Source organism: Sapajus apella, unplaced genomic scaffold (assembly GCF_009761245.1).
Source record: "Sapajus apella isolate SASKATOON/1434 unplaced genomic scaffold, GSC_monkey_1.0 scaffold76, whole genome shotgun sequence".
In the NCBI taxonomy this organism is placed as follows: Eukaryota; Metazoa; Chordata; class Mammalia; order Primates; family Cebidae; genus Sapajus; species Sapajus apella.
In genome coordinates this window covers 1,483,295-1,496,735 of record NW_022437016.1, presented here as the reverse complement: position 1 = coordinate 1,496,735, position 13,441 = coordinate 1,483,295, and the positions used below count along the sequence as shown (strand labels likewise).

Here is a 13,441-nt window from a genome sequence, read left to right as displayed (position 1 = left end):
GGTCTCTGGCTTGAATCTAGTTCCTCTAGGTCCCACATTTGATAGAGGTCACCACTGAGTTCACCTTTGGGTTCTACTTTGGGATTATTGGTTATGGTAGATAGCAATGGTAGAGGCTAAGTGAAGCATTAGACTGAAGGTCCCCTTTTCTGTCCTCTTTTTAACAGTAGATGTGAGAAGTTTTCTCTGCCTGGAGTGGCCTCCTTTCTTCCTCCACCCAATCTCTGATGCCAAAATTACACCTATTCTTTTTTCAAGTAAATTTTATTGTATATCTTTAAGGCAGTCATGATGTTGTGGGATACATACAGATAGCAAATAGTTTACTGTAGTGAAACAAATGAACATATCCATCATCTTAAGTCACCCATTTTATTTTGTTATTTTGTGCCAAAAGTAGTTAAAATCAGGTTAGTTAGCATGAATCCCAAGTACAGTTCAACTTTATTTCCTATAGTCCTCATGCTAAACATTAGCCCTCTAGACTTGTTCTATTATACCGATTGTATTGTTCTTGTTGTTCATTAGATCTCTAGATTTGTTCTACCATCCTGCGAATTAGGGCTATTCCTGAAGACCTTGCTCAAATGTCACCTCTCTCAAGAGGGCTTCCCTGATATAGCCAAGCTGCAAGTCAACTTTTTCTCTTTAATCACCTAAGGCACTCCCTAAACACAGCACACTACCTTTCATTAGACAATAATGACAAACATACTATTGAGAATTAATGATGTGATATAAGAGAGTGTCTCCTCTCTATCAATCCTCAGAGCAACTTGACATAATAGGTGCCATTATTTTCCCCATTTTACAAATGAAGAAATAGCTTCTAAGAAGTTGCAAAATGAGGAAGTCACGGAAAGCTGAGACCATGGGGCCAGGTTGTGTATCCCTGTGTGGCCCCAGATCTTTGGGCCCATACACCAGAACATTCTGTGATGATTAAAGGGTTTCATATTGTTTTGTCAGTGTGGTAGCTACTAGCCCCATGTGGCTAGAGTACTTGAAATGTAGCTAATGCAGCTCTGGAACTGGATTTTGGTTTTTATTTAACTTTGACTGACTGAAATTTAAGTAGGCACATGTTGCTAGGAACTACCATATTGGACTGTGTGACTGTCACCCACTCTATGTCATACAACAGCTATTTGTACTCAGCTCATATCACCCAATTTAAACTCAGAACTCTTTGAGAAGACAAAACTCTCAGGCTTCCTTCATAGCTCCTGGTAGACACTCAATGAATATTTTTGTAATAAACTGTGTTTGCCTATGGTCTCCACAATGACCCGAGTAAAAGACTTGCCTCAATCATGAAGCTGCTGGGTTAACCAGAAAATCCGTGTATCACCCACAGACCTCAGATGCCTTATCTTTAACATGGAGGACAGCAAGTTCAGCTTTCAATTGGGCATCTTTAGCCCAGTAAGGCCTTACCTGTGTGGAGAGTCGGGGTCAAAGCAAGTCTGAGTGACATCAGTGATTTCGGGATCACAGCACTCTCCGCCATCAAAGTTGAACCGTTCATAGTTGCAGTCCATGTCACACACCCCGTTCTGCTGCTTCTTCAGGAAGGCGGGGTGGCGCAGGCGGCGGCAATCCCCGCCATCGTGGCCGGTCAGCGTGTGGTTGCACTCGGGGTCACAGTTCTCATCCCCGATCTTGCTGACATCACAGTTGGCCAGGATGAGGCGGTGGCGCAGGGAGGAGTTGCTCACCTCCAGCACCTCCAGCTCCCAGGAGATGTTGTAGTGCCTGAAGGTCTCGACCAGCTGCTGGTGCTGGAAGTCCACCTGCTCGCGGGTCACCATCGGGTTCTCATGATCATCATCGTAGAGGTTGACCACGCGGTAGCGCACCACCTTCGGCTGGCGGAAACTCGGGAGCTGATTGTAGCTGGTGATGACCTCTGTGTTGTCACACAATGTCTGTCCACACAGAGGAGGCTCCAAACTTGTGTCCAGCAGAAAGCCGTGGGCATTGCTGAATTCCACTTTGGGGCGGCTGCTCTCCTTCATGGGGGACCAGGAATGCTTCAGATTGTCCCAGTTCTCCTGGAGGAGGAGCTGAGGTAGAGCAGTGTGGGTGCCATGGGTCTCCATGTCAGACAGTATCTCCCGCTGAGTTCTGGCCACCTTCCACAGACTGAAGTGCTCAATGTAGCCCCTGTAGTTGTGATTCAGGGCATTGCCCCCCAGCATAAGCACTTTGCACTTCTGAGTCAGTGGGCTGAATATGCCACCCACTTGCTCCCCAGAGGTGGCCACCTGGGCACCGTTCACATAGAGCTTCATGAACTGCCCATCGTAGGTGGCAGCTAGGTATACCCACTGGCCTGGGAGGTAGCTGCGGTGGGCATTGATGGTGGTCACTTGCCGGGCCCGGTCTGTCTTCAAGGAGAAAAAGTAGCGTGGGTCTGTGTTGTCTTGGTCACTGACGGTGTGAATGCCCACGACCCATCCTCGATCACGTGAGGTATAAGAACATTTGTCATACAGCCCTATGTGGCCCCAAAAAAGAAAGATGAATAAATAAAGGATGGAAAAGGAGTGTGGGGGGGTTAAGTTATTTTTCTCTGATAACATTTGTATCAGATTATCCTAGACTCGTCATTTTCCAACTGCTCTGTGGGATCCTAGCAGTTATTAACGGTGCCTCTGGGACCACCTCAAGGGCAAGGCAAGGGCTGGGGGATCCGAGAGGATAAGTTGGGTCTGGGGCATTCTCATCACAACTGTGACCAGTGAAGTTTAACTTTTATTGGCTTTGAATATGGAGCGTAGAAGAAAGACTTGTGTCTGAAGAAAGGGTACTTCACCTAATGAAAATGCAACAGCAATAATAATAAAAATCTAAAAATCATCGGTTTTGCAAAGCTGTTAGAAGGGGAAGAGAACTTTGTAATTAAGAGTATATTTTAGGCTGGGAGTGGTGGCTCATGCCTGTAATCCCAGCACTTCGAGAGGCCAAGGTGGGTGGATCACCTGAGGTCAGGAGTTCAAGACCAGCCTGGCCAACATGGTGAAATCTTGTCTCTACTAAAAATACCAAAAGTAGCCAGGCATAGTGGCTGGTGCCTGTAATCCCAGCTACTTGGGAGGCTGAGGTTGGAGAATTGCTTGAGCCCAGGAGGTGGAGGTTGTAGTGAGCAGAGATCACGCCATTGCATTCCAGCCTGGGCAACAAGAGCAGAACTCTGTCTCAAAAAAAAAAGAAAAGAAGGTATTTTAAGTGTAAGATAATACACAATGTGAAAGGAGAAACAGAGGGAGATGATAATGAACAGAAGATGCTCATTTAGAAGAGAGGTCTCTACCATAGTTACTAGAACTTTGAGTGTTTATCTGCCATTAGCAGTCATTAAATGATCAGTGGCATAAAACTGTCAGGCAAGTTGGGGTATAAAAATGAGGGACAGGACTGAAACCTGGAACTTTATTCTCTAACAGGAATCTTGCCATTTATCCTCAAAGAAAGAAAATATACTTCAGAGCTAAACTAAAAAGGTTTTCAAAGATCATCATCTCCAAACCTTTCATTTGACAGGCAAGAGAGCTGATACCCAGAGAATGGAAGGCATTTGTCAAGTCACAGAGTCATTGACAGTTCTCCTGTGTCCTGATTCAGCTAGATTTTTACTGAGGTCTATATATAGAAGCATCACATATATATATATATGTGGAGTGCCTTCTCAACAGAAAAACATGTTGGGTATGCCTACATAATAGTTAATAATAATGAACAAAATCTCCCAAGCCTCTACGGCAGGCCAGACGTTGTGCTAAGGTCTGTATATGCATTAACTTAATCCGTGTAATATCCCTAAGGTAGTGACATTAAATTTCTCATTTAACTGATGAGAATATGGAAGTTAAAGGAGATGGAGAGACAGGTTCAAGGTCAACTGCTTGGTAAGTGGATCTTAGATCCATCAGACCCTTGGATTCACTGTCCTGGGCACTAATTCTATAGCAACTCCCCCTGCCTCACCAAAGTCATCAGGCATCTGGACCACACCACCTACCTAGGGCATGTCACAAATTTGAGTTCGATAGCTGAGGAAGTGCCAAGGCAAGCATCTCTATAGTTACTCTGGGAACCCCAGGAAGCAGGTTAGCGGATTCTCTCTGGATCTAATTCTTTTTATGCTCACCAACTCCCATTTCCTAGCCCTTCTGGAATATACCCAGTGTCCTTGGCACAGACAAAGCTGTTGGATGGGGAAGAGGACTTTCTAATTAAGAGTGTATTTTAAATGTCAGATGATGTATGAGGCCAGGTGGGAGAAGAAAGAGAGGCAGAGGAGAGTGAATAAAAGATGCTCATTTAGAAGGACAGTGTCTACTCTCAGCTGGAGAATTGTTGCGGTCACCATAACTCTGGGAGTGCACCTGCCATTAGTGCTCATCAAATGAGTATGGAGAGCTTCCAGCAAAATCAATAGAGGAGGCCCACACAGTCTTCACTCCTTTGTGGGCAATGGAAGCTTAGAATTGGTGTAAATCTCTTTGTTAGCAGCTGACATGACCAGCAGTCTTCGCCCAGCATCTATGCCAACTGACACCTCACCTCCCACTTCCTGCTCAACAGTTTTTCAGGAAATGGCCAGAGTCTCCTTACAAAGTCATCCTGCTCTTACCGTCAGGCAATCTTGGTGAAGCACCAAGTGTCTCCTCTGGGTCCTGATTCTCTATCTGGTAAAGGAGGGGGTTAACTGAAGGTTCATGTCACATACTAGGTCCAAGTTTAATTTACTTTATTCTAGATTTCCCAGTGACTAACACACAAGGTACCTCTTTCTAGAAGTTCTTCCTAACTGCCCTGTGAATAGTGATTATTCTCTTCTTTAAACTCTTTTTACTTTCAGAAAACTCGACAAGTGCTCTTTGGTTTTGGAGTTGCCTGTGTTCTCACCATTATCCCCTCTCTGCTAAACTATATTCTTCTTGAGAGCAATGGTTGTGTCTGTGTCATCCCAGCAACCTGTCCAGCACCTTGCTACAGCGGGCATGGGAATGATTCTACATACAGCAGGAGATGAGAAAAGATAGGCATTTTAAGGACAAACAGAATCAAAGGCATTAATTTATGTCTCTATAACTAAAGTACAGGCAGAATCAGAGGATAAAATGTATTCTTGGTAAAGTAGAAAGATCAGGATCTTTGGACTCAGGGTGATTTACTTTGAATCTTGACAACAGCAATTACTAGTTGTACATCTGGGGCAAAATCACTTCACCTCTAAGCTTTAACTCCTTCATCTGTATCTCTCTTTAAATATGTTATCGTACTTAAGACATAGTGAATATGACATCTTCTGCATACAATGGCTGTCCAAATGAGAGTTCGCGGTTAAGATGCTGGAGGGTTCAGGAGCAACGTATAGGATGAAAAGGAGGGAGGAAATGATGGGAAACAAAATACAAAGGCCAGAAAGACAGAGTGCCCTGAAGACATCCTGCCTGATATATCAAGAAGGAAGGCTCAAAAAAAGCCCAGGCCCTTCTCAAACCCACTGGCAAACCATTCTTAGAAATCATAGATCCCATCAGCTTAGATGATATCAGGAGACTACATATTAAAAGCTGCCTCCCCACTGACTCCTTCAGAAGCCTAAGATTGAATTCCAGATTTGAAGTGAGTTGCCCCAGATCTATCTGTTGCCCATTATGGGAACCAGTGAGAGCAGAGCTTCCTGGAGCCACGACATTCATGCCCTTCACCACCTCTTAGCTCATCTTCTCTCTCTCTCTCTCACAGCTAACCCTATTCCTCATGAAAAGAAAATGAAGGGTCTTCTAATGACAAAATTAAAATCTGAAGCAAGATCCTTTTTCCCTCTCTCTTTTTCTCTCTCTCTGCAGGTTTTTATTTTGCCAGGGGCTCCCAGTCCCTGGTTTTCCTGTTGCCTTTGGAAGGCAGCTAGTCTGGTTAGCAAGGTAAAATGTTTACTCATCTGTAGGGTGCTCTCAGTTCAGAACCTTGATGGGGCTTGGGACCTGGGCTCAGGTCACCTCTGTTTGCAGTTGAGAGAAGGGGTAAGAAGTGAGAAAAGGCAGATTCTACAGAAGAGCTAAGAAATAAGGGGTGGCTTAGCCATGGGAGGCAGAGAGGAAAGGCAAAGAGAGGGTTTTCAGTGGAACCAAAAGGAAACACATGAAGGGAAATGAGAACCTTGAAGCAATTGCTTCAGAAATTCAGAGGGAAATATTCACCTGGAGTGTAAGTAGTGAAAGAAAATCAGTGAGCTTCAGTAAGGTTGGGAGAGTATGGTGGCGATGGGGTTTCATTTCTATATGAAAATAACTTAATCAACAGTAGCCTTATTTTAGGGTCTGAAAGGGAAGCATTCCTGTACCACCAGCTCAGAACAAGAAATTTGGCACCAGAGATTCAGGCTTGACTTCCCAGGTAACCGTGCCTGGGACAAGTCATACCACCTCCTTCATGTTGCTGAACCTCATTTCCCTTCTCTGTAAAAGGAGGGGTCTGCCTAATAATGGTCCCTTTCTAGAATTTAAGAGCTCTTTTGTTCACTGTCAGAATGGTTCCTTATAAGTAAAAGGTGCTCGAAAATATGTGTTGATTTGAATTAGATGCCCTACGTCATTCCTGATTCTTTCAGGCTTAGATTCTGTCTCCTCTGAGGATCTCTATTCAGGACACAGAATGCTGTTCTCTGGAGCACACAAAAGAATCCCCACATCTCCACACTGCCCTTCCCCACAGTTCTCCGTAAAGATAGAGGCATAGTACAAAAAAAAAATTGGTGCAAGTTTATCAGAAGTCAGCACCATCTGTGTGGGACTAGAGGATGATCCCAAGGGATACAGTCCCATGTGGCAAGATGGAAGGCCACACGCAATTCTGCACACGATCTACCTATAATTAGCATAAGTCTGTCTCAATGCTATAAGCACATAGAACTAGACAATGAAAGCATGCAAGAGCCCCTTTATAGAAGTGTGTCTGGGCACACTGCACAGAGGAAGAGGTTGAGGGCCAGCAGGAAAGGAGCCTGCCCTTGTCCTCCCATTAAGGCACCATCCCTGGAACCCTGGCCAGCTGACCTTTCTAATGCACCCCATCTTCCTGCAGCTAGGCTTGATGTGAGAAGGGTTCCATGCCCCCCCCCCCAGAAGCTTGATGTCTATTTCTTTTCATTGCCTCTTTTTCTTCTCATCTATCCATTCAATCTCATCCAGAAAGAAGAACATCCACAAGGGAGAAAAGCTCAAAGGCATGGAGGAAGTCTCTCAGAACCATGGCGATGGCTGTACAGAATCCTCTGGGCATTAGGGGTATTCTCTAAAGATCATTGCCTTAGATGCTACCCCAAGGCAAATCTGTCTGATGACCTCATGCCACCCAGGGATCAGCAAATATTCCTCTTTAGGAGTATTCATCATACTCCTGCCTGTCCTAAAACTACCTCATCACTGAGTAATTATTCATTCAATATCTGTGCTATGTGGCTGTGTGCTTCATTTATAAATGCCCAACATCCAGCCTGAAGCCTAGTATGTTGTAGGTGCTCTGTAGAGTTTGCTTTTGAAAGTTAAAAATAAAGAAAGAGAGGCCAGGCATGGTGGCTCATGTTTATAATCCCAGCACTTTGGGAGGCCGAGGTGGGTGGATCACAAGGTCAGGAGTTTGAGACCAGCCTGGCCAAGATAGTGAAACCCTGTTTCTACTAAAAATACAAAAATTAGCCAGGAGTGGTGGTGGGAGCCTGTAATCCCAGCTACTCAGGTGGCTGAGGCAGGAGAATCACTTGAACTCAGGGGGCAGAGGTTGCAGTGAGACAAGATCACACCACTGCACTCCAGCCTAGGCAACAGAGTGAGACTCCATCTCAAAAAAAAGAAAGAAAAAAAGAAAGAAAGGGAGCAGGGTGATACTTCCTTATTTCTGCCTTCTCCATAAGAGTATGTCACCCTTTATTGAGAACTATCATTTACTCAACATTAATTACCTTTTTTAATCTTCATAACAAATCTATCAGTATTGTTCACTCTTCAGAGTAAACTGAGGCTCAGGATAGGGAAATGGTTGCCCAACGCAACGCAGCTCAGAATCCAGGTCTATAGAATTCCCACACCCAGACTCTTAGTCATGGTCACTACATTAAGTGCCAAAGGCCAAATATTTTGTTGTAGGCTGTTTAAAGGTATGGCCCCCTCTGGAAATATTTCTGTAAGTTCTACAGCACCAACACAAGCAAGGCGAATAGAACTGAAAAGCTGGTGTCTTTATCATTCTTCTGTCTGGGCCTAAAAATAGTTAACTAAGAATCAATGGTTTTTTATTACCAAAGAGTAATCTGTTCCACTGGGCTCATCCTACTTTGCTAGAACCCAAAGTTTGCCCTGGCCTGGTTGTCCAGGTGCCTTCTTGAGCTCGCCCGTCAGCATCTGGACTTCCGTGACCAGTCTACTTGTCTGATGGCTTCTGACCCAGGTTTCCTCTAACTTCCAATGTCTACACTAATTTTTCTTTCCAAGCTTGCTGCCACACTCTTGGCTGCCTCCCATTTTCCTTTTCATTGTGATGGACTAGATTGTGTTCCACCAAATTTCACAGGTTAAAGATGTCATCCCCAGTATCTTGGAATTTAACTGTATTTGGAGATAGAATCTTTAAAAAGATAATTAAATCAAAGTGAGGTGATAAGGGGGATCTTAATCCAATTTGACTGGTGTCCTTATAAGAGGAGGAAATTAGGACACAAGTCCTACAGAGAAAGATACAAGGAAAAGATGGCCATCTACAAACCAAAGAGAGAGAGAGAGAGAGAGAGCAAAGTCTCAGAAGAAACAAACCCACCTGACACTTTGATCTTGGACTTTTGATCTCCAGAATTTAAGAAAGTAAATTTCTGTTGTTTAATCCAGCCAGGCTGGAATCCTTTGTTATGACTGCCCTAACAAACCATCATTCAACAAGTTTTCTAAGCTCTCCCACTGAAATTTTTCTAAAATCTCTTCTATCTCCTAATGCCCATTCCCAGTTCAGAATATGTCTCTTGTTACAATGCAATATCTCAATTTACTCAGTTGCTGTTTTGAGTAGAGCAAGGTGTATTAGAAAGATAGCAAAATTGGTGGTGTGGTCACCACAAAAAGGAAACATTCATCACTGGGAAGGGGGGCTTCTGCATTTTGGAATCACCTGCTGTGTGTTGGGCACGTGGGCAGCAACTTCCCAGTCAAGGTGTCTCCTAGAATCCTCACAGCAACCTGCTACAATAGGTACTATTTACAGATCAGAAAACTGGTGAGTCAGAGAAGTGAAGGCCCCTGACTAAGATCCCACAGCACTAAAGGGTAGGAAGGACTAGAATTTGAGTCTCCTGATTTCAAATTAGAAAGCTTCTCCACAGCTGAGGGGGCTCCAGCTATGCTTTCTTCCTGTTGTCTTGCCTAGAATGCTTTCCTGTGAAGCTTTAAGTCAACATAAAATTATCTCTGATAACATTTGACTTTCTGTCATCACTGCCTAGGGGGGATAATTAGCAAATGATGAGAATTTATATGCAGTTTGTCTTCTCTCATTGGGAGAGTAGATACAGAAGGAGAAAAAACTCTACCAGGACATTTCTGCTGTGAAAAAGTAGTCTTTTAAAATAAGTAATGATAATAATAACAAACACTTTCTGAAAGCCTCTACGTAGTAATCTGTTTACTAAGCACAATCTAAGTGGGATTTATTAGTATTCCTGTGACAGATAAGGAAACTGAGATGTACAGAGGTTAATTGATTTTCCCTCCAAGGACCCCAGCAAGGGATTGGGAAAATCACGTTTCTGACTCTTATCTCTCTCACTCCAGAGCCAAAGCTCCACCCCAAGATGCTTTCCTTCAGTGGGAATGGCTCTCAATTCACCACGAAGGCTCTAATGTCTAAGTCTGCCATGCTGTGCTATAGTCCCTGGGTGAATAACTCCCCATTCTGGACTTCGTCACTTCCTTTCCTTAGAATATGGGAGTGTTAGACAGACCACATGGTCACAGTGGTCCCTTCCATCCACACTCTGTGACTCCAAGATCCCAGTGACTCCAGGTATCCCAGCCTGGGCTCCTCCTGTGGGAGATGTAAGGTCATTGCGGGGCAGGGTGAAAGGCAGTTCTAGGCCCTTCAATTGAAGGATGCCCACTAGCTGTGGGATATCTGCCAGGAGAATACAAGCAGAGGTGAGAGGATGAGGGGATGAAAGGGGGAATTTAGGTCAACAATCTGGTTTCTTTCATGAGGCTAAAAAAAATTAAAAGCTAAAGGTTGGAGCTGGTCCCTTTTTTGTTCTGCTTTGTTTTGCTTTCCCTTCCATGATTTAATCGCTAGTATCAACGCCACAGAGGAATGCTTGAGAGAGCAATCCTATGGAAAGCTTTTAGCTGTCCAGAGGAGAGTGATTAAAACAGACAGATTTGGGTTAAGTATACCCATGGTCCCCGCACTTGGTTCAGTCGGGGGGAGACTCACCAAAATGACCTGGAGGACTCAGCACCATCAGGCATTCAGAGGAAGGCTGGGAAGGCACTGAGGAGGGTACTTGGGGGAACTGCTCCTCAGCATCCTCATCCCTCCAGGTCCACCCTGGGTTAAAAGATTTGCCTGAGGCTCAGTGGAAGGAGGAGGCTTAAAGGGAGACACACAGGACTGGAGGATTGTACCAAGTTATACTGGGTTCTGGACATCTCTGTGTCTTGTACAAGAGAAGCAGTAGTATTGAAAGTAACCACATGGAACAATTCTCAAGGTCAGGGTTAGCTCAGATGTTTTTCATGTGTTGCCCATGCAAGTGTAGGAGGAGGACCAGAATTCTCTTTGCAGGACAACATGGAGCCGTAGAATGGGCACCCTTGATGGCACCTGTGTCTGCTCTCCTGCCTGCATTCTTTCTCCTTGCCAGGAACTGTTATCTGAAAACTCCCTGACTACTACATGGGTCTGCTCACTGTTTTTTACTAGCTGTGTGACATCAGACAAGTTAATTCACCTCTCTGAACCTTAGTTTTCCCACATGAACTCTACGATGAAGAATCTTGTTCTGTATGCTTTGCAGATGTCTTTTGAGAGAGAAAAGAGAAAAACGTATGCATATTTCCTCGTAAACTATGTAAGGCTATCCAGATGTGAGGTAAGCTTGAGAGTAGTATGCCTGAAGGCTCCTGGAACCCATAAGTTTTAATAATACACAGACTTATGTAATGCATTGGGATGGCAACATTCTCTTGAGGGCTCAAGGTGCACCTGTAATTCCCTCTGGCTCTTGTGTCTCCAGCCTTCCTTCTTTGCTCACGTGTAAGCAGTCTGCATGGACGTAGAAAGGTCAGGGGATTACAGGCCAGTAAATCTGAGTTCAAATGCTGGCTCTGCCATTTATTAGCTATGGATGAGAAAATCAGAGCACTTTTCCCAGTATTTGTCTTTGCTTGTGTATGTGTTCATGCACACATGTTTAAAGTTTAAAACAATATATCACATATTGCCTAGCATAATGGTGGTGCTTAGTAGGTGCTTAACAGACTCTAACTGAATGAATGAGCTACATGTAGTTATGTGGATACTATAGCATTCTATCCGCAAGTTCACAGGCTAACAGGAGAGAGGGACATTTATCTTTCCAAGCTGGGGGATGAGATACATTTTCAAACATCAACTCTGCTACCATGGAGCAGAGATTATAACAAGTCATAAACTTGGTCTGAGCTATTCTTCTCTTACTTGGTAAAATGAGCATCCTATTACGCACCATAAAGGGTATGAAAAAACATATAGTTGGTGCTAAATCCATCATCATCACCATTATTGGGAAACTCTTCTAACCAGCCCATGGTCCAGAAGTTTCATCCCTCCTTGATACAGCCTGTGAAGCATCACCAGATTCATCCTCCTAAAATCCTACTTTTCACTACTACCCCAGACAGACAAACCTCTTTCTCTGATGCCCTCAGAATAAAGACCAACCTCAACTTTGCATTTCAGAAATTGGTCTCAACCTATCTCTGAATGTGTAAACAGACTCTGGTAAGATTTCCTCACTTTGGCCCACACTGTTTCCTACAGGTGTAAATGTCTCCCTATTATCTCTGTCCTTTCTCTTTTCTGATCTTCAAGACCAATGACAGTATTATTTCTTCTAGCAGACCTTCAGTCTTTATGAGTCTCCATCATCGGTATATAAGTATTGATGAGCACCTGCTATCTAGCACAGATTTAGTCGGTCATTGACCCAGGCATCTTTCTGTACCTGCCACAGGACACTTGAGTTGTTTCTTCATAGTTCACACAGGTAGTTGTTGAGGGCGCAGCCTCTCTTTTCACCTAAGTCTTTTTGAAGGTCCTCATACTGTTTTTGGTTGTTTAGTTGTTGATCTAATTTTTTTTCATGGCAATGATCACTGTTGATAATATGACTCATTTCTGAGGTCACCCTCCAATGGTTCTCTCCCCCACTAGAATGTAAGCCTCATGAGGGCAGAGAGTACATGTCTGTCACTACCCTGCATCACTATGTAGAGCCTGTCTCACCACCTTGTATCACTATACAGAGCCCTCCGTATAGTAGCCAGGACATAAGTCCTCAATAAATATTTGTGGAATGGATAAACAAATAAAATATTTATGTGCCCAAGGCTATGAGGAATCCTGCTTCAGGTGGATTTTTAGGTTTCAGACAATCTTTTCTTTTTCTTTTAAATTTGTATTACTGTTTAATTGACAAAAAAAAAGTATCTTTTTACTGTACCACACATGTATGAGTTATGGAATGGCTAAATTGAGTTAATTAAGTATGCATTACTTCACATGCTTATCAGAGTTTTTGTGGTGAAAACACTTAAAATCTATTCTCTTAGCAATTTTCAAGTGTGCGATATTAACTATAGTCATCATGTTGTAAAATAGATCTCGTGAACTGATTCCTACTGTCTAACTAAAATTGTGTATCTAGTGTTCAAACACTCCTCTTAGTACTGGAGGGAGCCCTGATTTAGAGGCAGGAAGGGGAGTCCTTGTTATATCATATAAGCCCCTTCAACTTCCTGGCGTTTGATTTTTCCATCTATATAATGGAAGGTTGGCATCCGTGGTCATTAGGCTTGGATGTATAAATAGTGAAAGAAGTAGCAGGGAGTTAGGAAAACAAACTTAGCTGTGTGTTGGCGAGAGTAAGCTATGTGACGTTAGGCAAGTCACACTCTCTCTCTCAGGTGTCCATTTTCTCATTTGTGAAAGAAGGTGACTCTGGTAAAATAAATTCTAGCAGTCTTCTCAAAAATGCAGAGAAAAACATTTCTATGTGGAGCGTAGTAAGACACAAACTTGTGCTTTAATTTGCCACTATTCATCCTGGGCAAATTTCTTTTCACCCATGGTCACTTCATGACTTTCATGGGCTCCTTCTTCCATAAGTAAATAAATAAATAAATTATATATA

At 43.5% G+C, this 13,441-nt stretch overlaps 1 protein-coding gene across 1 annotated transcript in view; it reads right to left on the bottom strand.

Annotated features, from left to right (window-relative positions):
* Positions 1 to 13,441, bottom strand: part of PAPPA (pappalysin 1) — a 255,070-nt gene that overhangs the window by 220,646 nt on the left and 20,983 nt on the right. Inside the window, exon 2 of the mRNA XM_032251598.1 lies at positions 1,438 to 2,500. Coding sequence (XP_032107489.1) covers positions 1,438 to 2,500 — 1,063 coding nt within the window. The remainder of the gene's footprint in view (positions 1 to 1,437; positions 2,501 to 13,441) is intronic.